This window comes from Macadamia integrifolia, unplaced genomic scaffold (genome assembly GCF_013358625.1).
Source record: "Macadamia integrifolia cultivar HAES 741 unplaced genomic scaffold, SCU_Mint_v3 scaffold46, whole genome shotgun sequence".
Lineage (NCBI taxonomy): Eukaryota > Viridiplantae > Streptophyta > Magnoliopsida > Proteales > Proteaceae > Macadamia > Macadamia integrifolia.
The window spans coordinates 70,125-96,109 of NW_024870459.1; the positions used below are offsets into that span (position 1 = coordinate 70,125).

Here is a 25,985-nt window from a genome sequence, read left to right on the forward strand (position 1 = left end):
AATAGAATAACTTTTTTTTTTTTTTTAATGGAAAAAGAACACGACTCTACTAGTGCAGGAAACACTCACACAATTGGTGTGAAAATATCATGCTACCCCTACCCCTATAGGTCATTAAAGATGTTTCTGTGTACCCTCCCATTGGCTTGCATGCTAGTGTACATGTGTTAGTGCTAGTGCCAACAAGGTAACATAAACAATTGAATGATTAGGTCTTACAGAGATGTAACCCTATTTCTCTTTTTTCCATTATTTTATTTTATTTTTTTAAGGTAAGATTTCTCCTTTCATTTTGTGAAACTATAAAATAATAGTCACAAGAAAATTTACTAGAAAGTTATTTATTTATTTATTATTATTATTTTAATTTTTTTTTTAACTCGAATATTATATGGGATCCGTGGAAACCTTTAAGATTTTATTAAATAAGAAAAATAAAATAACAAAGAAACAAAGAGGGCGACAAAGTCAGCTTTACCCTAACCCATGAGATACAATAAAACATAAGGAAGGTAACAAGGATTATTCCTAAAAATGGGCATTGCATGGTTAATTTCGATACTGATGATCAGTTTTGTCACTTGTGACAATCACCACTAGTTGCAGGTTCACATAAGATTAGAAGGTTGGGATGGAATTGGGCATGAGTTAAAAGGGTGATAAAGCATGGTCCTACAAATTGAAATTAAAATTGGACCAGTTGATCTAGATTAGTTTCTTTCATATTTTGATATTTGATCTCTCATTTTAGTCATTCTGTGTATTAGCTTCTCTCTATAGAACCTAGGGACCAGAGACTCAGACAGTGATGATAGGATTGGAAGGACCTAGACATACATCGCTAGGTCACCTCAGCCCTAAGATCATCCTCAGGTATTTAGGGCTCTATAAAGAGGAATCTTATCCAAGAAAACATTTCCCCCTTTGTTTTTAATCCGAATTGGAAATTGAATATTAATTGCATATTTGCATGAAAATTTGAGATGTCAGAGTCAGATTCACTGGGTAATGAAAATTGCAAAGTTCCATGCATGGTTTCAAGTATCGGTATTGTATTTGCCATATCAGCTGGGTTATATTAGTATTGATTGAGATTGATCCCTGATCGCTGCCTGATTCGGATTGATCATCCATATCGTTTTATGGGTAAAATAGTAAAAAATGTATTTTTTTCATAAAAAATAAAAGGTAAAAGTTTCCGATACGCACTGATTCTCTCCTATATCAATTCAAATCGATAGAGACCGATACCAGTATCGATACCGAAAACTAAATCCATGTTTCCGGGTCCATCGGAAATCGCAAGTCCGTTGGATAAGAAAGGAATTGTCTTCGAGTTTCCCTTTGCTATAGTTTGGTTTTCCAGTTTGTAACTTCCACTCTCAGAGGCTCTGATCCTTCGCTGCTTCACCATGGGAAGCGGGATGAAAACTCCCTTGATTCTTCTTCTCTGCTTGGAGATACTGGCCTTCGCTGTCCTTTCCATGGCCTCCACTTCCATCACCAATGATGCCTACCCGGCGGGATTTGGTGACGAACCCGGTTCCGGTTCCGGTTCTTGCGCGTCGAGAGAGGACGTTCTTGTACCTCCTCGGAGGGAGTTGTACGACGAGGGAAGGATCTTTGACATCAGTCACAAATACAGGCCCGACATGCCCTCCTGGGGTTCTACAGAGGGGTTGGGACAGTTTCTTTGGCTTCCTGCAAGCATGAAGAATGGGTCTCTTGCCAACAATTCCGAGATGAAGTTGCCTACCCACACCGGCACCCACGTCGATTCCCCTGGCCATGTCTTCGATCACTACTTCGATGCTGGTTTTGATGTCGACACCCTCGACCTTGCCGTTCTCAACGGTATAATTTTTATGGCCATTTTCCTACTCGCAATTCGATTTGGTTTTGTTCGTTGTTACTTTTCCTGTTCCATGGATTGTCAGTCGTAGGCAATGTGTGTGTTGAAACTACATTAGGTTCCCCATCCCCTTCCCTATTGGGATTGGTTGATGTTTCTGATGACCGATGGCTACTGTTAACTGATGCTTCGCTTATTCTGAAGATTTTGGAAATAAGTGGATGCTCACCCAAATAACGTTGCGTATTATAATTGATTAAAAACCTCAAATTGAAAACCTTCTTAGTTATTCTTTCAAACCTCAATATAGTCTATCTCATACTAAACCTGTACTCTGAAAGAAACTGAACCTATTGACCGTCTCAGCTGTTTTGAAGCCCTCATTGGCGATAGTGTAATTTAAATATAAGGTGATACAAAGTTTTGCGACCATAATTGTGTAAGCAACTCAACAACATACTAAATTTAGTTCACTTGTCATTCAAATTATCGCTGAAAATTTGTCATTGACATGGTAAATATTAGTTTTCGTATTTATTATGTTGTTGTATTACTTACAAAATGATTCCTTGGTTATGATTGCAAGACTTTTCACTATATTTTGTTCTAATTTTACTTCACTTCGCTTCACTTTACTTCTAACCAAACAGGGCCCAGCTCTTGTGGCTTTTGCTCTTTTTTTATGCAATGCCCCTTTTCTTTACCTTCTTTAACCTCATTTTCTGGGGAATATTTTGGTTCTCTTAGAAATGTTTATACCTTTATGTGACATTTCTGAAGATTTTTTCAATTGGTTTCAACAGGTCCTGCACTGTTAGTGGATGTTCCAAGGGATAAAAACATAACTGGTAAACTTGATTTCAGATTAACTTCTTCATTTTATTACTGTCACTTGCATCATCAGCCAACTTCACAACTATTACTTTAGCCAGCATGCACATTACTGGAATAATTTAGAAAAGTTCACATGGAATGACTGGAATACTATTTAAAAGTTGGATGCATCAACATTCATACAGATTAGTGGCATGCCAGTGTGGGGTGCAGATTTGAAAATATAGCACACATGCATTATGTCTAGCTTATATTCCATTAATTGAGGAGTTTTGGAATGGACAAAAACCAATCAAGTTACCATATAATTCATGGATATGGAATTTTATCGAACTCATTATTTTTGGATACACAGCTGACATTGATTTCCACCTTTTGCAGCGGATGTTATGAAAGGCTTGAATATTCCTAGAGGTGTACGCCGTGTTCTATTCAGAACATTAAACACTGACAGGTAATTCATGTGCACTTTTTTCCAAATTCTTCTGATCCTTTTGCCATTTTGATATACTCTTATGGTAATAGTAACCAGAGAGTGTTGCATCTAACTCTAGGAATTTGGTGTATACGGTACAATGTCATGATGTGTTATTTTAAATTGAGTTGAATTTCTCACTGGTTATTTTGGACCTAGAGATATTCTGGTTTATGCAGCATGTGTTCTTTTTGACTGTAAGAGGTGCAGTTTTCCAGTAGGCATGGATGATAAATTTTACTTTCATGTAAAGAATATTGACGATGTAGGATATGAAGTGAAATTTGTTATATCTTGCACAGTAGTTTGGATAATCTAATATTCTTTAGTATTGTTAGAATGCCTTTTGTGAGCATTGGCACGGCAGAGGGTCTGGATAGGTCTCTCTTTGTCAACTTAATGTTACACACAGCTGGACATTCAGGTGCCTAGGCACTTGCTAATAATGTCTGGGTGTCTCCCATTTTTTTAAATGTTTAAAACTTTTGCATGAGTCATGATAGAATAGAATCATTGTAGGTATAAGGCTTTTATGTGTTGAGTAATTTGTGCAAACCTATATGCATACAAGACATTATATTTGTCTGCAAGCATGGATTGTCCATACTTATATTTAAGATCTGGATAATAGCGAAATTTTAAAGGGGAGCAGTTGGTACATTGAGACAAATGGAGAAAATTTGACATATTGGCCTTCCTGAAATGGAAAAGTGCACATCAACGCAATGCCTGTCAGAAGAATAAGACTAGAGATCAGTTATACATGCATATTTTTTACTGGGAGATACAAATCATTGCTGCTCTCCCCACAAACACTTGGTTAGAGCTAAGTTTAGGTAATTTTCTAGTGCTGATGGACTGCCTTGACACGTGTGGCTTAATCAGAAGAATGGAGATAACCTCAGTAAATTTCTGATCTATGCGCTTCTTTGTCAATCTGGATAGTGCCTAAAACACTACATTTGGCAACAATGGTGGCCATGTGTCTTGACATGCTTTCTTGTGGTACTATGGGAATGGATCTAGTTATGAACTCCATGCTTGGAGTGGAATTGTGACGACCTGAACCCGGGGTAAGGGTAAGAGTCCCGCCCTTCTGGGTGGTGATCTCATGATCGCATTTTCCTAACTTGCATGTGACTAAAAGTTGTTTTTTTTTTCCCCAAGCGGCTTTACTTTATAAATATTCGGAAATCTATTATACATCAAAATACCAACACAAGTATTTTTTATTTTCGAAATATGTGGAAATCTATTATACATCAAAATAACTCAAGTATTTTGATCTATAATAGAATTCCGCGTATTTAGAAAATAAGAAATACTTAGTGATGCGGATCCGAGGGAATCGGATCGCTTCGTGGCCCACAATTAACAATTAAAACAGTTCTCAAAGAAGTAGGGGCAATTTTGTAATTTCTGGTACAATTTAGGAATCTTTTGAGTGAAATGAGTGATTAGGGTCTTAACAGGAATTAAATCTAAAGAGAAGGACCAATTCTAGAAATAAAGAAAGTAGTGGGGTTAAACTGAAATAACAATTGGAAGAGGAGTATTCTGAAATTAGTAAAGAAATGAGGAAATATTAGAACAAATTTTTAAAAAAGAGGGGGTTAATTGTAAATAGAACAAACTAGGTTACTTAAGAATAAAAGAGAATTCATCTTCTACCTTTAGGTCATGTTAGGGAGTAAAAACCCAATGGTAAGGAAGGGCTTCAGATCGATGGAGCTTAGCCGACAGGTCTCGGTTTGGCCTGAGATTTCAGGCGAAGCTTCTCAGGAAAAGGCTCTATTGATCCCACAAGATAAGCACCTGGATTTGCAAGCTGGGAGGCTGCGGGAATGACCAGAAGTAGAACCTGGCGGTAGACCAGAGTCGGTCTCAGTTGCAGGTATGATAACAAATGGTAAAGGGACTTTTCGGCAGCTGAAATTTGATGATTTGTGTCGCTTAGGGGAGGGCTTCTTGCGATCAAATCCTTGGCCCAAACAACTCACATATAAAGGAGCTCGAAACACCTCAGTAAGGCAGCAACTGTCGCCCATAACAGGGGCTGGGAAAGAGAACCAGCTAGAAGAAGAAAAAGAACAGTAGGAGAAGAAGAACAAAGGGAAAAGAAAAGACAGTCAAGGGAAGGGGAAGAGGAAGAAATAGAAGAAGAAGAAGGAGAATGAAAATAAGAGGTTAGAAAACTTCAGAAAGGGAGGAAAAGAGGATCGGCAGTCATGGATTCAAACCTAAATTCTCCAACTTCATTCAATTATTCAAAATTCTAAAAAAACTTCTTCATCGTTTACATGTCCAATATAAAAAAAATAAAAAATTAATGGCAACTAACTTAAAATGGAAACTAATCCAAAATTAAAACTAACTAATTTCAAAGAAATTGTTTCTAAAACAAAAGAAAATCAAATCAAAAAGATTTTTTTTTCTTAAATCCATCGTGCATCTGCATCATCTCTCCCGGTCTCAAAAGAACTCGACTCCGTCGAGTTAGGTTGTGCACCCAAGACTCCCTTGTAAATCGCTCGCCGATGAGGTGGCACATATTTCGAAACAGAAGATGGGAACATAACTCCAAGAGGAGGGAGAGTAGGCTGACATGTCACTGGAGCAGGAGTTAGTCGACGACGTGGCATGTCGGATAATGCATGTGGCCTCATTAAGTACATACGACCTCCTTGCTTCACCTTGATGGTGTTCTGTGCGCCATCGTAGAGAATGCCTGCATGTTGCTGCTGCCAAGGTCGCCCTAGAAGAATGTCACAATGTGCTAATGGGGTGACCAAGCAAGTCACATGGTACTGTAGTGGCCCAAACTGTAGGTGTACTTGAACAGCTGCAGTGGCCTCTTCTCGAGCTGTGGGTCCAATACCTCGCACGTGAATCTTCTTGAAAAGCTGCTTCTGTGGAAGGTTGTGTGCTCGAACAAATTCAGCAGAAATAAAATTTGCTTCTGCCCCAGTGTCAACAATTGCATGAACATCAGTATGGTTGGAGCCGTGCAGGAAAGTACCCTTCTGTCTGAAAAGAGGAGCCTTATCAACTAGTCTATTCGAAAAAGATGAAAGGCTAGCTGAATGAGCTTCTACATCCTCATCTTCATCATCGACAATATCATCGTCCTCGAGGGGATAAGGATATAAATGAAATTTATCTTCATTCTTCTCTGTCGGTTGCTTCTTTGCTATGTTCACAGAACGAGTCCTGTTGAGACACTTGTTGGAATAGTGACCCTTCTCGCCACAACTATGGCATATGATATTCTTCATCCCAACACTATCCTTGTTGAACTCTGACCTTTTCTCTTCAACTCTGTGAGCTTCAGGCTTCTTTTCCTCCATACGTGGTGGAGGTCTATAAACTGAAGAAGTGTTGAGCATACCCTTCCAATAAATGGACTTCTCTTCAGCTGTCTTGGCATGAGCTGCTGCCACATCAACAGACCTAAAATCAGTGTTAGCCAACTCAAGTCGAATCTCAGTACTTAACCCACTGATATATCACATCACCCGTTGCTGGTCTGTTTCCTGAAGTCGACACCTTGAAGACAGTTTGTGGAATTCGAGGGTGTAGGAATCCACATATTTGTTCCCTTGTTGCAAGTTAAGTAATTTATGGAACATTACCTTTTCATAATTAAGAGGAACAAATTTTTCAGTCAGGATTTGCTTCATGACCTCCCAATTGGTAACGGGTCCAAGTCTTCTGACAAACCTTGCATGTAGTACATCATCCCACCATGAACATGCATACACAATAAACTTGGTGATGATGAGTTCACACTTCTTCACGTCTGGAAGAGACTTATACGCAAAAATTCTCTCCACTTTGGTAAGCCAGTCAAGAAATTCCTTAGGTCCCTTTTCACCACTGAACTCGGGAACCTCAACTTTGATGCCATAATCTCTGTCAGAAAATTGCCGGGTAACATCCTGTGGAACAACTGGATCAAGTTGCTGCCTCTGAGGTGTATCTTCGATCCGTAAAGTGTTGAGCTGAGGAGGTAATGTAGAGGATCCTTCTTCAGCTCACTTGTCGGACCTCTTCATAAAGGCAATCATCTCTTCCATAAACTTGTCAAACTTGGCTTCAGTCCTCTCAAGCCTAGCATCAGTATTCTGTTGGTTCTCGGCTAACTCGCGATACAATTTGTTCAACTCAACATTGGTAACATTACCTGTCATGGTTAGGGAAGTGCAGGAAATTTTGCTCTGATACCACTTGATGCGGATCCGAGGGAATCAGATTGCTTCGGGGCCCACAATTAACAATTAAAACAGTTCTCAAAGAAGTAGGGGTAATTTTGTAATTTCTGGTACAATTTAGGAATCTTTTAAGTGAAATGAGTGATTAGGGCCTTAACAGGAATTAAATCTAAAGAGAAGGACCAATTCTGGAAATAAAGAAAGTAGTGGGGTTAAACTGAAATAACAATTGGTAGAGAAGGAGTATTCTGAAATTAGTAAAGAAATGAGGAAATATTAGAACAAAGTTTTAAAAAAGAGGGGGTTAATTGTAAATAGAACAAACTAGGTTACTTAAGAATAAAAGAGAATTCATCTTCTACCTTTAGGTCACGTTAGGGAGTAAAAACCCAATGGTAAGGAGAGGCTTCAGATCGATGGCGCTCAGCCAACAGGTCTCGGTTTGGCCTGAGATTTCAGGCGAAGCTTCTCAGGAAAAGGCTCTACTAATCCCACAAGATAAGCACCTAGATTTGCAAGCTGGGAGGCTGCGGGAATGACCAGAAGTAGAACCTGGCGGTAGAATAGAGTCGGTCTCAGTTGCAGGTATGATAACAGATGGTAAAGGGACTTTTCGGCAGCTGAAATTTGATGATTTGTGTCGCCTAGGGGAGGGCTTCCTGCGATCAAATCCTTGGCCCAAACAACTCACATATAAAGGAGCTCGAAACACCTCAGTAGGGCAGCAACTGTCGCCCAGAATAGGGGCTGGGAAAGAGAACCAGCTAGAAGAAGAAAAAGAACAGTAGGAGAAGAAGAACAGAGGGAAAAGAAAAGACAGTCAAGGGAAGGGGAAGAGGAAGAAATAGAAGAAGAAGAAGGAGAATGAAAATAAGAGGTTAGAAAACTTCAGAAAGGGAGGAAGAGAGGATCGGCAGTCATGGATTCAAACCTAAATTCTCCAACTTCATTCAATTATTCAAAATTCTAAAAAAACTTCTTCATCGTTTACATGTCCAATATAAAGAAAAAAAAATCAAAAATTAATGGCAACTAACTTAAAATGGAAACTAATCCAAAATTAGAAACTAACTAATTTCAAAGAAATTGTTTCTAAAACAAAAAAAAATCAAATCAAAAAGATTTTTTTTTTCCTAAATCCATCGTGCATCTGCATCATTTAGTTTGTATTTTGATGTATAATAGATTTTCGCGTATTTAGAAAATAAGGTCGCTTGGATGTTTAAAGAAAAAAAATCGGCCAAGTTTTAGTAACACGCAAGATAGAAAAAAAATCTGATTGCGAGGTCACCGCTCACGAGAATGGGACTCTTTCCCTTATCCCGGGGTCGGGTCGTCACAAGAATACCCCTTCTATTTGTACATACTGTGATTGCAGTGTTTACGTGAGTTTATTTTTTATTTTTCTATAATTCATTGTAATGTGATACATTATCTCATAGTGTAATGATATGGGTTTTCTTTGTCTATAAAGGATCTCACCCAAAAAAAAATGTCTATAAAGATTTAATATATTGGTATAAGTCTTGAATGAGTTTAGTTCAACTGAAAAAAATTTTGTTTTGTGTTTTCAAAAAAATATATTATCCATACTTAATGAAAGTATTGCAATATTCTAGGATGTTTCAATCATTGGGATGTGGTGACTAGTGTGAGATCTGTGGGAGGCCAAGGTGCTGAGTTCCCAATTAATATCAGGTTACATCAAGGATCTGCATTGAGCCCCTACCTATTTACACTTGTTATGGATGATTTAACCAAGAATATTCAAGGAGGGGTTCCGTGGTGTATGCTTTTTGCAGATGATATTGTTCTGGTCGATGAAACAGTGACAGAGAATAATGATAAGTTAGAACTATGGAGATATACTTTGGAATCGAGAAGTCTCAAGATAAGTAGAACGAAGGCGGAATATATGAGGTGTAACTTCAGTCGATCGAGGAGTGATAGTGAGGAAGTGAAAATTTAGGGGAGAGAGATCCTGCAAAGTGACTGTTTCAGATATCTGGACTCTACGTTAAACAAAGAAGGTGAGATTGATGATGATGTTTCCCACAGAATTAAAGTAGGATGGATGAAATGGAGAGGGGCGTCTGGAGTGTTATGTGATCGACGTATTCCTCTAAAGCTTAAAGGAAAATTCTATAGGACAGCCATAAAACCATCTATGATGTATGGTGCAAAATGTTGGGCAATCAAGAAGCGTAACATAGATAAGTTGAGTGTGGATGAGATGAGGATGTTGAGATGGATGTGCGGCAAAACCCTGAGAGATAGAATAAGAAATGACCACGTTAGATCGGATTTAGGAGTTGCCCCAATTCAGGATAAGCTCAGAGAATGTCGGTTATGATGGTTTGGGCATGTCCAACGGAGGCCCTTGGATGCCCCAGTAGGGAAGAATGACCAGATGCAGATGAATGAAGCTAAAAGGGCTAAGGGCAGGCCAAAATTGACTATTGATGAGTTAATTAGTAGAGACATGCAAAAATTAAGTCTTCACCCAAGTATCACATCTAACAGAGCTGCCTAGAGGGCTAGGATTCGAGTTGCAGACAGTTCGTGAGTTGGATGTCCCAAACTTTTTTTTTTTTTTCAAATACTTGCGGATCCATGTAGCCGACCCCATTTAGTTGAGAGAAGTCTAAGCTTTGTTGTTGTTGTTGTCAATCACTGGGATATTATCTTTTTTAAACTGCCATGAAGTTGTTATTGTAAAGTTTTGGACATCTCTTATAGTGTTGCATTTTCTTCCCATTGTCCTATACAATGACAAACATGGAGACAGTGGAATGTGGATTGATCTTTTAGCTTTATGGGGGTTCATAATACTCTGAATATGGTTTGAACTTTCCTGTTGACATGCATAGGCACGTTGCCTTCCTTGTAGTGTACCCCTACTTCACCTCCCATTGTTCTCCCCATCATGGGCCCTTACCTCTCGTCTGCAAGGCTATCCTGCAGGCTACCCTTGCCAAATGCGGTGTAATTTTGTATAAATCATTAGATGATCATTTGGAGATCACATTTAAATTGTATAGAGAAAAACCTCCATAGTTCCTAATGTAAACAAAACCATTTCTCGAAATTCAGCTTCAGGAATGAAAACTGCTTATTGTCACTTTGATATTTAAGTGCATGGTGTTCAACTATAGTTCTAATTGAACTGAAAAATTGTTCAATTCAAAATGTGATTGAACAAATTCCATTTAAGCAAGTCTTATTCTTCCAAATTCAGGCGACTTATGTGGAAGAAGGAGTTTGACACAAGCTATGTTGGATTCATGAAGGATGCTGCCAAATGGCTAGTGGAGAACACTGACATCAAGCTTGTGGGTAAGATATAAATAATTAGTGAATATTTTTTAATGATGAAGAGCATTTGTAGGCCCTAGCAAATGGAGGGTTTTTTTTTTCCTAAGGTTTTTTAAAGCTACTGTGTATGTAATGTGTTATGGAGTTACAAAAGGATTCTCTCTTTCCCTAATTGTAGTGCTTCCACTGAATTGATGTTACTTATTACATTATACCGACAACATTGCAAGCAGGGCAGGGGACAAAAATGAGTACTTCATTATCCATATCTAGAAAAGCACAAAAGGAACAGTACATTTTGTTTGCTGCTTTTTTTATTTTTGTGAAAAAGAATGCTTACTGGTTCTGTTCCCTACGCACTTTCACAGGGTCCCCTGTGTGCTCTTTGGTGGATACCCATGTGCGCTCCCCCATTGGAGGGTTTAGGGACCATGGGCAGTTAGCGTTCCTCATCCCTTATTTATCTTGAATCTTTTTCTCTAATTATATTCTGGTTCAGGTGATTATTTTGGTCCTCGTAGACTGGAAATATGATTTTTGAAATATGTTCACATGTCAAAATATTGTAGAATTCGTGGGAGAAAAGAATAATTTATAAAAAAAAATTTTGAACATGATAGAATGGGCACCACCGCAACAAGACACAATTACAAAAGCAACAAACCCATACCTAGTGGATCATGGTTTAGAGGATTGGTATTGGATTATCCGGATCGCCCAATTTGGATCTATATCAATCCAGGACAATCCTGATGTGGGACACAGCGGACAATCCTGCAGTACTGAGCAATTGATCAATTGATCAATCTTGTTAATTGGTCCTAGCACTTGATGAAATCCCCTGATGGCTCACTATAAGTTTGTTTCTGTAGTCGCTTTTTTGCAAAATCAAGATTGTTGATCTATTTTTTTTTTTTTGTGACTTGTAGGAATTGATTACTTATCTGTTGCTGCCTATGATGACTTAATTCCTTCCCATCAAGTTTTTCTAGAAGGCAGGGTATGAAACTTCTATCTTTATTGGCACAATCTCTTAAATTTCTTTTGTAGAATTTTTATGCTTTCAATGTCCAAAAAATATTTTTCTCATATATATATATATATATATATATTCTTGGGGAAGTAGAACATGGAATTCTTTTAATAACCTGCCATAATTTGCTTTTCTAGACTTCGCATGAAGTTTCATTAACTTGGATTCTTAGTACCTCAACTGGTTCCACCTGTGAGCTCTGGTGTGCGTTGTCATTGGCATAATGTTAAATATTTTGAGTTATTACTGTTCTAAATAATAAAAGAAAGGGCAGTCTGTCTTCTAACAACAGGATCAGTTGCTGTTTGTTTTGGTTTACACTTTGTAGTGATGCAAGTAATGCAAACTGTAGAAGTGCTAAAATGTACTCTATTCATACACAGGCTGCTAATGTTACCTAATCTTCTGTTAGGATTACTTGCTCTATTAACATGCTCAATTAATGGATGAGATTAGATTCTCCACCCCCCCCCCTCCAAAAAAAAAAAAAAAGTGGTCAAGGCTAGTTGTTTATTTGTTAATACAGTAGCAGATGCTTCTTTAAAAGAGAAAAAAAGCAGGTGAAGATTGAATTTGCTTCCAGATCTGGTCTGGAATAGATAAGATTGGTGTAATAACTAGATTCTATTGCACAAGATCAGACTCAGTTTGCTCGCCTTCTCTAGCTATCAATTGCGCTCCCTTCTTTATGCCTTTTTCTTCTTATTTTATTTTCCTAGTCTTACTCCCATCCAACTGTGGACATCAGATTATGCTTATTCTTTTAAATGTCAACATATTTTTGGGTCAATATGACCTTGTCATGTGGAGCTCTAGAGGCATATCTGAGAGCATCACCTCTTTCGAGTACAATCTTCTTCAACATCGCCATTTTTGCATGCAATTCAATTATGATCAAGACGAACATCTGACAGTATCTTCTCATAATCAGTCATAATTAATGGTTCATTGTTTTTATTTTTCATAGTTTCCATCCAGATATTCATAGTTTGATTAGTTTTAAAATCCATGGATTTGACAGCGTCCCTCCAGACTCTTGATTTTATATCTAACCCTGTTTCTCTGTCCTAACTGATCAAAGCTATTCATCTGCGAAGAAAACAGAATAGTGGATTATTTGAAACCCTAAACTCCAAAATCCATCCAAAATTTCATGTTTCCATTTTTCTATTTGTTAATCAAAATTTTATCATCTACATATAAAATAAGAGTATCCGACTTATTGTTTTTATGATTTGTCAATTAACCCATAATGCAAAAGTAGTAAGGTATGTATCTGGTGCCAGTTACAGGTTTAAGGTGTATGCTCACCAAATTTTGTCACATTAATTGTCCATCCTACGTGACTGCTTCAGATGGACATCTCTTTCTTTGCCAACATCATCCAGATTATCACCTAGGCACTCTAATTGCATTGTGTATTTAATTCAATGGAGGCAATTCATAGACTTTCCTCTATATGACTCTTCTAAGTTTTTGGCCATGATGAGTCTCCTCCCTAGCGTGAGTTGAAATGGTTACAATAAATTTATCTTATATTCTCTAATATGATGCTGATATGCTTGTTTTCACCGTCCATTATTTTACGAAGGTGGTTCAAAGTAAACTGGGACCTTAGAGTTCTTATGAATTAAAACTGTTATAGATATCTCTAAGATAAATTAAAATAGGTGTATTTTTTATGCATTAAATAATTACTCTTGCTATTTGTAGATTGAAGTTTTTCCTTCGAAGTTCTCCGATATAATCCTTTTGCATGGACCGGAGAATTTATATTGCTTCCTTGTTATTAATATTTGGCCTTATGTCATATTTCTAGATGACATTCTCCAAACCCTCACAAAATCCCAACTGGCTGCACATATGAGCTTTAACTATTTGTTACTGTCTATAGATATTAATATTGGTTTTTTTCCTTGAAAGTGATCATGAGATTTGTGAACACTGAAATTTTGCATCTTCAAAATTCTCATGTGTTTTTTTTTTCCTCTCTTCATAAGAAAGGTGGTCAGTTCCACAGGAACTTCTATTTATAAATGGAATCACCTCATATGTTTGCTTCCTACAGTAAAGACCATCGGATTTTGATTCAGATCCTAATACTAGGACTGATAATACTGCTGAAATGCTTCAGGAAATCATTCTTGTCGAAGGCTTAAAGTTGGATGACATCAAGTTGGGAATATATTCTGTGCATTGCTTACCTTTGAGGTTACTTGGTGCTGAGGGATCACCAATACGATGCATTCTCATCAAGTGATAATTTTTCTTGTGAGTTTAATGTAGCAAAATATTTATCAAAGTTGTTTCTTCTAGAACTGGAATATGCTTTCCATTTTTTCACTTTTGACACAATTGTAAAAAGTCTAATACCACATATGGTATTTTTCTTTTAATGATAAGAACTCAAGAGGGACCAATAATTTGGGCAAAATGAAAGGAATCTACATTAGCAATGGCTGAGAGAAAAGGTGAATCAACATGCTTGATAAACTTAACGAAGCCTTACCCTAATTACTTTGGAGTCGCCTAGGTGGATGTTTTAAACCTTTTACGCTATCAATGTGGGGTATAGAAGCCCAACATTATGTTTAATATTTTATATAATGCTCAACTAAAACTGCAATTACCTGATAGAGCTCTCATTAGCGGTGAGCTGTATACGTTACTACTTGGAATTGGCTCCTTCTAATTGTGAATGTTTTCTGTGAGCAATTTACTTTTACAGAAAGTGTTAATGGGCAACTGAAATTTAAGTGTGATCTGCTTCAGAATCTTGATATATGTCTTGGAGGGTGGGATGCTTTGATCAAATTATTTATTCTTAAGATGACTATGAATAAATAATCCACCCCAACAGGTGAAAAATTGTGTTCATCCTGAAGATACATGGTCATTATTTTGTTGGGACCATTTTGGTTATAATATTCATTTGCTAATAAAATGACTTGCTCACGAGACCAAAATAAAGTGAAGGTCTACGATATTCCATTAGATCTGCATTTTTTTTCCCCTTCTCTTTCGGATAAATTACGGATGGGTTACCCAATTGTTAAGAAAACCATGTTTGGATTTCCTTTCATTGTGGCCTTAGGAAAACTCGGTCTTAGGGGGAGAGGGGGATTCCATTTGGACTACCCACCCTTAAGCCTTGGTGAAGAAAATCTTTGTCCAACCATGTATGTAATTTAAAGGGAAGGATTTGAAAGCAGGTTGTGACTTGTGAGGACATTATAAAATTTAGACACTTTTGACTTTAAGGGCCCGTTTGATAACGTTTCAAGAAACGCGTTTTTGCTGTTTCTATTTCCAGAAACAACAGAAACAGAGCAAAAAACATTTGATAAAATTGTTTCGTTTCACTTATTTTCAGAAATAGAAATAGAAATTTTTACTTATTTATGGTTCAAGAAACGACCCAGGCGAAACAAGTTGAACTTGTTTCGCCGTTTCTGGAAACGACTTGTGACCATTTTTTCATTGGTTATTATCGACTTCTAAAAACATGACTTATCAAACACCTTCAATTCTGTTTCTGTTTCTAGAAATGGAAATTTATGCTTCTGCCGTTTCTTGAAATAGAAACGGAAGAAATGTTATCAAACGGGCCCTAAGATTTTGTGATTTTGGTTAAAGCGTTCGACTTAATCACACCTCCATTTAAAGTAAGGGAAGAATCTATACGTTGGCTGCATGTATTGGTATTTCTCACACCAAACCAATGGGTATAAGAGAGAGACCCTCCCAATTTGAATAGAGGGAGTCATATGGTAAAGGAAGAGTGTATCCGAGAGAATTGGAAGGAGAGTGTATGAGGGCTTACTACCCAAAAAAAAAAAAATTCCAATATGCATTGGAATACTGGAATTACCATATCAGCCTCAGCCGTTAATCATACTATCTAACTGATCTGATACCAATACTTAGAACACCCTGCCCGCGATATCTTAGAACATTCTTCCCAATGTCATGCATGTAATTTCAAAGGGAAGGGTTTTGAAAGCGAGGACACTGTAAATTTAGAGACGTTGGTTGGCTTTTTAGATTTGATTAGGTTTGGTTACTGTGTCCTTTCTGACCACGAAATCTCTGCATAAAGAGTTGTCCATATATTTTTTTTTTATCTTATCCTCGGGCTTGGTAATGGTACAGGCTATATTGGAGTTGTCAAATTCTATCTTTTCTCCACTGCTTTGATTAGGCTGCGGTGTGTTGCAGATATGTGACAAAGCCCGCTTACCCCACATCAAGTTCGATCTCAGAGACCAATTCGGTTCAACCGCAGTGTTGAAAACTGGACTGGCCCGGCTGGTTGATGTGGGTTCAACTCATGGTTTAAGTGCTTGGTATTAGTCATCTTGGAAATAGATATGATTTCATATGGATCGGCCAGGATCGGTCCGGATCAGATATTTCTGCCCCTGCTTTCTATTTAAAGAAGCTTTTTTAACAGTTTTACTCTTAAGACTGTACTGTTTCATAGATGCCGGATCAACTAGATATTGGATTAGGCCTGTGTCAATTATGGTTTGAGGTATCGGATCAGATTGGTCAGGATAGGCCGGATTGAATCAGAATCAGCGATCGATCCTGGTTCTTGGCCGATACTATATAGGTGTATTAGTACGAATGAAGGTTAAAATAGTCTAAAAAAAGGAGTTTTAATTAAAAATAGGGGTATTTTTGTCCAATTAAAGTTGATCTAGATCAGTATCAGATTTGACCTATCCCATTTCTGACCGAGTTCTCAAACTATTGACCATTTGATCTATTGAAGCCTCTTTTTTTTTTTTTTAATGCATAAGACAAAAATATGATCAACTAGGGTTAGCCCGACCTTGTAAAAATCATAGTCAATAGGGTCAGGTCGGCCCAATCAGGATCAATTAGGGCTAGATTAGCTCGGCATGAGCCCAACAAGGTTGAATTGGGACTGAATTGAATTTTGGAAACCTAAAGTTGAGTTAAGGTTTTAGAAAACCCGGCCCAACCGGCTCAGTCTCACCCTTAAGTAGACCCATGATAGATGTTTAGGCCTCAAAGTAACCAATCCTTCTGTGGGCCGTCTTGGAAACCAAAAGCTCCTACTTTCACAACCAAAATACCTACCCCGTACTCGGAGAAACAAAACCAAATCCCTTCTCTTTAAAAGCATGATAGCTAGGGGTTGGCAGTCCAGGCCTGACAAAAATAGAGAGACCCCATATCCCAGAGGCTGGAGTAAATGGTGTCCGACAGTGCGAGGCAGACAGCGATGCACATAGCACATAGTGTGGCAGCCATTCTTCAACATCTGAGGGGAAGGTGTCCGGAGCCTAGAGACACCTAAAACTCCAACAGTCGTCCTTTTCCTTATAAATGAAAAGGGTTGCTTCAAGCCTAATAGCTTCTTGCAGGGCTAATTAGCTTTTTTTTTCTTCCTTGTTTTGGGGGTGATATGGCCATCTCTAACTCTCAACCTGGTGGCCCATTTGAACAGTTCTGCAACTTTTGGTAATCAGTGTGAAGTTGGACCACAACACAAATGGTGCACAACCAATGTCATCCACCTCCATAGTATGACGATGAAGCTGTACTCATTTATATTTTCTCGTGATCCTTACGTTTTGTTTTGCTCAGTGAATCAATATAAGGTTCCAATGGGTTTCAATGTTTCTATGTGACAATATTACAAACATGAGATAGGCACTGTGGCAGAGAACTAAAACTTCAATAACCATTAAGCACATTGGAATATTGGATACAGAAAGAACGATGGGTATTATTGCTACAATGAAAGTGGAATTGGGGAGGGAATTATGAGACTCACGCAAAGGATGTGGAAAGGATAATCCAAAGTGCACTGATCCAATTTGTCAGGCCGATTGATGGGTCGGATCAGAGCCGTATGGTTCCAGAATGTTATACACGAATTTGGAAGACAAGATATCAATTGGTTTCAAGTCAGAAAGGAGAAAACAGTTATACCCCCAAAAAAAAAAAAAGAGAAAACAGGTGGGATTTGATTTTTATTATATAACATGCACCTCGTGACTCAATAATTGGTTGAAAGAGTGAATCAAGAAGGCCAATGGCCCATGGTTATTTGGTGGGTTCAATAGGTTTAAAGTTGAACCAGAATTAAGGAAAGACCAAATGCTCGTCCAAATAGAAAACCGCGAAAAGAAAAGGATTAAGTTTAAGTTTTCCTTCGACTATAGAGAAGGAAGAATTACTTCACCATGGGTGATGTGATCCTAAGATTGGAGTGCAACGTTGTCATTAACTCGCACCCAAGGTTTGAAAAATCGGATCGAATTGATCAATTCGAGTAGATCCAAATCTGAAACAGTAGAGGTCGATCCCAATTCCCGCTCATCCTATATAGAAACTAGAAAGTAGCGTTTAGGCTTTTTTTTTTTATTATTTATTTATTTATTTTTTTAAATCCTTGTGGATTGATCAGAATTTGGATTCAAATCCTTGTTTTTAAACCTCGCTTCCACACCTTATTGTACATCATACAAAATACCCTTCTCCGTGCTAATCTAAGAGTCAAATCTCTATAGAGATTTTAGGTAATGAGAAACTAATCTCGAAGAAAAAGGTCAATAAATTGGTTCTCAAGTGTAATACTTGACAATAAAAGAGGCGGAACTAGCTCCGATAACATGTTAAATTGAATGAGATAGTTTACAAAATATCACTTGGTGGTCCAATAGAAAAACTTAAGCTATTAGGTGAAAATAGCCCAATGATATATAAAGAAACATTCAAAGACCCAATTATCCAATGTAAAACTATATCTCTATAATTCCCAACATCTCAACAAGTCTTAAAACACATTTAAGCGAATTGATCTCTAGACTCACTAGACATAACCAGATAGGCCCCTTCATCTTTTATGTATGCTTATTAGGTTAACCTATCTTGGGCTGAAAAAACCCCATGATGCAGAGAGAGAGAGAGAGATTATTTTGTGGAGGGAAGAGAGAGTGACAGACTTGGAAGTTCCTATCTGATTTTATAATGTCTTGGGGCGTTAAAGTGTAAGGGCCCAAGGGGTCAGAAGGTCAGTAATGGGTGAAGAAGAAGAGCTGAGGTGGCAGAAGACTATCAGAGTAAGTAAAGGAAGAGGGCCGTTGTGGCGTTGTGCCAATGTTGGAGCTCAAAGTGGATCCTTTTTCTCTCTTTAGTCTTTACTTACAAACCCATCACAGATTCGCAGGGGCCATAAGCCAAGACCCAACATTACATTCATTCATTATTCATAGGCAGCATGAGAGATGAGAACGTTTCTCTCTGCACAATCTGCAAGCACAGTGACCCCAGAAATACAGGAATAGAGAAAAGGAGAAATAAAGAAATATATATATATATATATATAGAGAGAGAGAGAGAGAGAGAGAGAGAGAGAGAAATCTTTTGTGGTATTTAAATTAAACCTTTACAGCTGTATCAGAGGAAAGAGTAGAAAGGGGAAGACTTGAAGTAAGGGAAGGGGAAAGTAAGAAAGGGGAAGACTTGAAGTAAGGGAAGGGGAAAGTAAGAAATAAATAAGCCAGGAATTAATAATAAACAAGGAATTAATGATGTGGATAATTTGATTGTGGAGGGCTGGTTTATTTATTTCACAATTAGCTAGTGAGTTGCAATAGGTTCCATGAGATAGGGGTGTTAAATCAGTTGGTTCGTTCTGGTTTGGTCGGATTGAATCGGTTTTGGGTTGATATAGGTAAAATCAAAACTGCATCATTAAGTAAAATTGCATTTTTGACGTGATTCGATTCAATCTTTTATTGGGTTGGCTAAACAGGTTTCTATGGATTCATTTTTGGGTTGTTATCTATTAAGTTTTTCATATATAGCCATTACAGATACTGGGAAAACATATTTTATTTATGATGTTTTTCGGTTTTTATCAGGTTTATTTGATTTTGATTTGGTTTGATTAGAATTTTTTATCGATTTAAGTTGATCCATAAACCGGTTCAAGTTGAAAATTGACAATCCTACATGAGACTGTGGACCGGATCAAAAGAGTGTTGGAGCTAGCTATCATATTATTCCACAATTATTGGGTGGGGAGTGGGAAGTGGGGACTGAACTTATAAGGAGTCTAGAGAACAGAGGAGAGAGGAGAGAGAAGTAGCTTCTGCTTCTGCATCTGCAGTTCTGCTGTTGCACATATACTTAAAATAACAGCACAAAGACACAGAAATATGATGCAAATTATTGATAGAGCCATTGATCCATGCATCATTAGTATATTACTTTTGCTGCTGCTGTGCTCTTAAGTCTATATCTTCCTTAAAGAAGAAAGCCACTAACTCTTTTTTTTTTTTTGGGGGGGGGAGGGGGGGTGTGTGGGGGTTAGAAGAAAGTCATTAACAACTAACAAGGAAAGCAAAAAAAGCAAACAAGGAAAAAGGAGACATCCCCCACAAAATCAAAAGATTTTGTCTCCCAATTTCAAAATCCCCTTCTACCTTTCACCTTTGGCCTTTTTGTGGGTGTGGTTGTATCCAAAATTCATCACTCTCTCTCTCTCTCCTCTACATGCCCATCTTTTTCTGTTTTTTAAATGAATTCTTTTCCAATTATTCCTTCTTGCGTTTAAAAGCATAATTTTTCTTATTTCCTATGAAAGTTTCTAAAACCTTAGATTATAAGGGTTAAATAAAACTGCATGTTTCATGTATATGCTAGTTAATACACATATTATAGTAATTAAAACCTTAGGTTATTTACCCTCCCCCCCCCCCCCCAAAAAAAAACCTTAGGTTGAAAGCTTGTATTCTCCAAACAAGGTGCTTGAGAAGGAAACATTAGCTTAATGCACACATTTAACAAAGCCTTAAATTTTAAAACATGTGATCGTGTTTGTATTCGTTTCCCTATTTAATTCATGTTCGTATCTGAATAGGCCAGGAAACCCGTATTTAGAAAATCGATATCTGAAAACAATCTGAATCTGTTTGGAGACTATATTATCCGATTTGATTATAGAAATATGATTAAATCATAGTTTTATAAATAATATTTTAAAATATAAAACAACCCTTGCCACTTCAAGACATATTACATGCAGTTAAACAAGAAATTAAATGAAAGAAAAAGATTCATGAGAACATGTATGTAATTTTAATCCTAGTGGATAGTCGCTTCAGTCCTTCAACATCAACCCTGTTTGAGTTTTTGTCTTGCCTAGTTCTATTCTGCTCAACACAGCTAGCTACTGATGTAAAAGATTAGTCGAAAATCCGTATCTTATCCCACAATGGCTCAATGGATGTGGCATTAATGTGCCATTGCCTCACGTACTCCAACGTAATGTGTCACTTACAGACAGATATTAAACCAAGCAGATAAGTAAATAAGGCATCAAAGAAAGCGAAATGATATAAACTTGGCAGCGCAGGTGGAGGGGGACCAGTCATGGGGTTGGCAACCTCATATGGATAAGCTATTCAAATAGAACAAACTCATAATTTGGAATTTCAAAAGGGTCGAGAGAGAGAGAGAGAGAGAGAGAGAGAGAGAGAGAGAGAGAGAGAGAGAGAGATGTAAGGTCTGTGGTCCAAGGAAGAGTCAATATGTGCGGAAATGCACCCTATAAAGTTTATGGGGTATTCAATGCTATCCCTACTTTAAAGAAAGATTGATATTTCATAGTAGATTAAGCTTTAGTTAGTCTTATCACTCAATAAAGTATATACATAAACAAGTTTAATTTGATGACTAAGGAAATAAGAGCATTGTTTAGAGGGTTGGAGCATATTTTGGTCTATTTTCAACAATCCAAATCAATTAAAATTAGTGGGGACTGACCCAGATCCTGATTCTGCTCTTTTAAACCTTGAGTTGGTTTAAAAACCAGGAATCCAGATCTGATCAGAATTGGTGGAAGTCAGCTAAAAAATACACTTAAACCCTAGTTTCCATAGGAGAGAGAGAGAGAGAGAGAGAGAGAGAGAGCACAGGCAAGCATTCTTGTAGGTGTCGGTAAGTAGTAGTGAGATTATAGCAAATATATTCCACTTAAGATCTAGTGTGTTTCACGTAATCATACTTTAATTCTTTTCTTAATTTCTTAATCTTTTGTCATTAACTGTAGCCTCTAGGGTATAAAAATCCATAGATAGACAGAAGAGAAGGGTGGGAAAAAGGGTGCAAATCTCAAGTCTAAAAACTGGAAAATTTTAGGTGGATGAGGGGGCCCTTGGCGACGTAGACTTGGGGAGTTGAATCAAAGAGGAGATGGTGATGGTGGTGGTGGGGGTGGCCCTGGTTGGCTGAGCTCTCCTAACGAGGTCAAACCCTCAAATAAAAATTCTCCTAAATAATCCCAAAACCTAAAACCCCAGTGGCCGACAGCTTGTTTCACCCCCACTTCACATGCAAACAAAAACCCCTCTCCTTCCCACTCTTTTCCTCTGGATTTCTTCTCCATTTTCTTCTCTCTATCTCTGTTCAATGATCATCCAAGATCAGTCAAGACCCAGAAGAAAATATATGCAACATAGCCATCTTTATCTGTTATTCCTTAACTTGTCTTGACCGAGTTGATGAGATTCCATTTCAAACAAGAATAGATTTTCCCATAAAGAATGCCTGTGTGTGTGTACTTTGGGGGGGGGGGGTCATGAATGCAAGGGAAGGATAGAGAGAGAGAGTAGGAAGGCAAACCCATTTAATAATATATAACTGCAAATAGTAGTCCTCATTGATGCTTCTTTCCTCCAGAGTACAATTCCCAGCCATCTCTGATTTTCAATCTCTTGCGATCATTAATATGTTTCCCGTACTGGACTTTTTTCAGATGGAAAAAGCAGAGATGGCCGGCAATTTAACTTTGAACATAAATAAAGATTATGAAATAGAGAATGTCTCATAACATGGCTGGCTACGGGTTTGCTGGTGATAAAGAGGATTAAGGAGAGTGATAAAAGATGAAATTGGAAGATGAGAGAAGAGTTCTCCTCTAATGAGGGCTATGGAGCACATCCACAAACCCACGGTTGAGCGAAGGGACACGCATCTGCTGCTCCTGAGCTCTTCTCCTCTTCAACAGAGGTTCTGGGGAAGAACTAACCAATGATGCCACAGCCCATGAATCGTTCGAGCTATCACAGCTAAAGTTGGCATCAATGACGCCACTGGGGCTACCCGGGATCGATTCATTCTTGCGTTTCTGGCTGTGCCCATGGTGGCCTGATGTCGATTCCACGATGAGTTCATAGCAATCATCCACCTTGTCCTGCAAATTAATAATATATTAATTTGGATTAGAGCATTATTTATGGGAGCCACTGTTCGCTTTCGAATCTTGGGAATGCTAAAGCAGAGGACAATTTTTTTAACCAACCTTGCTAATCTTAAGTACACCCATAAGCTGGTTCTGGTAATCGATTGGATTATCGGGCTCAACCTGATCGATAACGTGCAGCATTGTCGCAGCAGCCAAAACAGAAGGAAGATAATGAACAAATCTCGAATCTGGGAAGGGAAACCCAAGCAGAGACAATGAGAAACTAAATCTGTAAAGAAAGAAGACAGATATTGTTCGTGGTTTCTTAATTTATTCTCTTTCTTAGCTGTCTCTTGGAGGGTTTTTCTGTTTCCTTTTAATGAAAGATTTATTAAGGAAAGCGGTTTTTGGGCTGCTTACCGGCGAGGAGGGAGAGGAGGAGACGCTCGCAGTGCCGGAGGAACTCCCAGTGGAGATGGGTTTTCAATCCAAGCCTCCTTATGATATGGTCAAGGAACGAAAGAGGGGTCACTGGATTCATCTTCCAGTTAAGCGTAGAGAGCACCAGAAGCTCCATCCTCTGAATCGTTTTGGCCTCGAACACATACTTGGATTCTTCCACCTGAAATGGGCCAAACCCAGATTTTGTTATTATTAATGAAGGAAAACTGAAAAATGGAAGAAGAATCTGCTTATTCAACAGAAAAACAACAAGAGATTTAAGTACGCACTTGCAGGTCCAAGAGAAGAGGCACTTGGGTTTCCTCCACTTTGGCAGCGAGGGAGAGACAAGCGACGGCGGCGAGCTGAGCCATCCAAGGCTTGTCCCTCTGGAAATCGAAGCTGGAGAAGAACCTATCAAGGTGGTTGACAGCCAGAACGGCGGTGAGAGGGCAGAAGGCGTAGTGGGCAATAACCCTAAGCATCCACTCCACCACCTCTCGACGAGCGGAGGCCAGGGCAGGATCGATGCTAAGGTGGGTCTGATTTTCTTTGGAGAAGAGAGAGGCCAGCTCTTCATCTTCCCAGAACAGTTCTTGTTCAAATAGCAGAGGAGGTAGGAGACAAGGGTTGTTAGTGTTGTTGGTGTTACAGCTCTCAGTCTCTGTTCTGTCTAGATATTCCTCTGCCCCATCTTCCTCCTCCCAGTGCTCTTCTTCGCAGTAGAGAGCATCAAATAAGGTGTTGGATTCTAGCTGTCGTTGTTCTTGTTGTTGAGCCATCTTCTTCTTCTTCTGAGAAGAAGAGGTTGAGGACTTGGTTCATTACTTCATTGGTCACCACACGAGAAAGAGAGACAGTATGAGTCTGATCTCTGATAATTTGGTCTCTAACACTAATACACTAACACAGAAGTTTGAAACTCTCTCTCTCTCTCTCTCTCTCTGTGCTCCTTTTGGGCTTTTGGCCTTTCAGTCTGCAGGGCAAAGAGAATGAGAGACCTAAAAAGGAAGAAGGGAGTGGGGGTGTGTTTGTTTTTTAGGCGTCTCTCCGGTTCTCTTTCTGTTTTTCTCTTCGCACGCCTGTCCTTGATTTTTATGTATTTTTCTAATTTTTCTTCAATTTATTTTCCATTAAAAAAAGTGTATATTTATGGTTTTTGGAAGAAGTATTTTTATAGGTGGGAGAGTGTATAATTGTTGTACAAGTCAAGGTCAAGGAAAAGAGTGATTCACATCCTCTGCTGCAGCAGCTGGGATGCCTAGTGATGCATTTGACGGCTAAAAAGACGTGGGCGTATACCTTTAGATCCTCTCAATCGTCGAATGCTCTTTATGATACTAAACTATTGGAGAGGATTTGAGTCTAAAAAAGAGAGTGTCTTGGGGATTCTAATCCTCTCTAGTGCAACAGAGAGCCTAGCCACATTCGATGCTTGGGAGCACCTCGGGTATGTTCTTCAAAGGGCTCCCAATTGCTGGATGTGTGTTGGGCTCTCTTGTGTTAGAGATGATCTAAATCTATGTCTTAGAGGGCGTGTACTATCGGTGGTGCAAAGTATTGAGATTAATCGATTCTAATCAATTTAAGGCTCTGCACCATTATTGAGCATTTAGGTAATCAAACCTCATAGGTTAACCCATATACATGTTTCTTATTTGGTTGGTTGTATATCGGTGGCTCATGTCAATTATCTACTCGGGCTGTAAAATTGAAGGCGTATGTCTTACAATTAAACATAGTTATCGGTCGACCCATATTTGAACCAGCCCGTTTACTAACTTATCAGTATGGGGTTGAACCCGGTCGGCTACGGACCAGCATTTTGTGCATGCACAAAATCTGGACCATTATGGTAATGAATAATAATTTCTTGATGAGTGTAATAATTAATTATTTTTGGTAGAAAGTGTAATAATTAATCTCAGATGGGTTAATATGGAATCGACACGTAAACGTGGTCAGACTCACGCACGGTTTGGAAAGAGTGGAGAACGGCCGAGATATGATGATGTATGCGGCCATGCGTATACGGGAGTTTTGCGTCAATTGTCGCGTTGACCGTTTCTCCCTCTTGTGAAATTCCCTTTCTAACCTTCTCTCTAATCATTTCTTTTACAGTAGTAATAGAGAAGACCTTGTATGACTCAAAAGGATACGAGGTCCACATAAAAAGGTTATGAATCCCGTCTATAAACGTTTCTCCTTTGGAATCTTTACATGTGATATTTACCTCCAATGGGTTGCTTGTGCGATCCAACCATCGATTCTCAATAATTGAATCAGAATCCATTACCGGATATTCCAAAGTAAAGACTTTTACTAAAGTTAACAAGATTGCTGTCTGGCTTTGTACTTCCTGTACTAGCACAGGAACCAACAGGAGAAAGGACTATTATATCCATACCAATTCATCTATTTATCATAGGTTTCGTAAGGACTTGACCTGCAACTATGGACTCTAGGTAGGTCATGTTTCAAATTTCATAGCCTAATTCAGTTAAAGACATTAAATACTCTCCCCTTGCTGACATGCATTCTCAAAAATATCCATGCAGAATGATTGGTACCATTTACCAACATCAGAAATACTC

At 38.3% G+C, this 25,985-nt stretch overlaps 2 protein-coding genes across 3 annotated transcripts; one reads left to right on the forward strand and one right to left on the reverse strand.

Moving 5' to 3' along the window:
* The first annotated feature begins 1,290 nt into the window (after positions 1–1,290).
* LOC122068799 (cyclase-like protein 2) lies at positions 1,291–14,154 on the forward strand. Of its 2 annotated transcripts, XM_042632705.1 has the most exons (6): positions 1,298–1,854; positions 2,656–2,700; positions 3,068–3,140; positions 10,611–10,708; positions 11,617–11,687; positions 13,855–14,154. In XM_042632705.1, the coding sequence occupies exons 1-6, from the start codon at positions 1,413–1,415 to the stop codon at positions 13,978–13,980; spliced, it is 855 nt and encodes a 284-aa protein (XP_042488639.1). In that variant the 5' UTR covers positions 1,298–1,412; the 3' UTR covers positions 13,981–14,154. The 2 variants fall into 2 exon arrangements, with proteins under 2 accessions (XP_042488640.1, XP_042488639.1); XM_042632706.1 differs by lacking the exon at positions 11,617–11,687 and having other exon boundaries at positions 1,291–1,854.
* An 8,221-nt stretch (positions 14,155–22,375) lies between these two features.
* On the reverse strand, positions 22,376–24,420 carry LOC122068805 (cyclin-D3-1-like). The gene is made up of 4 exons (XM_042632711.1): positions 23,682–24,420; positions 23,371–23,572; positions 23,068–23,198; positions 22,376–22,959 (listed from the first exon to the last, which is right to left on the reverse strand). Exons 1-4 carry the CDS (start codon positions 24,171–24,173, stop codon positions 22,684–22,686), a joined length of 1,101 nt encoding a protein of 366 aa, XP_042488645.1. The 5' UTR covers positions 24,174–24,420; the 3' UTR covers positions 22,376–22,683.
* Between the last annotated feature and the right edge of the window lie 1,565 nt (positions 24,421–25,985).

What these genes read in the sequence shown, in the direction of transcription:
- LOC122068799 (XM_042632705.1), top strand. Translation starts at nt 1,413, where the DNA reads ATGGGAAGCGGGATGAAAACTCCCTTGATTCTTCTTCTCTGCTTGGAG. An exon ending in AGAACATTAAACACTGACAG is followed by an intron (nt 3,141 to 10,610) that starts GTAATTCATGTG and finishes TTCCAAATTCAG; the next exon opens with GCGACTTATGTGGAAGAAGG. An exon ending in AAGTTTTTCTAGAAGGCAGG is followed by an intron (nt 11,688 to 13,854) that starts GTATGAAACTTC and finishes GAAATGCTTCAG; the next exon opens with GAAATCATTCTTGTCGAAGG.
- LOC122068805 (XM_042632711.1), bottom strand. Translation starts at nt 24,173, where the DNA reads ATGGCTCAACAACAAGAACAACGACAGCTAGAATCCAACACCTTATTT. An exon ending in CTCTTCTCTTGGACCTGCAA is followed by an intron (nt 23,573 to 23,681) that starts GTGCGTACTTAA and finishes GGCCCATTTCAG; the next exon opens with GTGGAAGAATCCAAGTATGT. An exon ending in CCTCCTCTCCCTCCTCGCCG is followed by an intron (nt 23,199 to 23,370) that starts GTAAGCAGCCCA and finishes TTCCCTTCCCAG; the next exon opens with ATTCGAGATTTGTTCATTAT.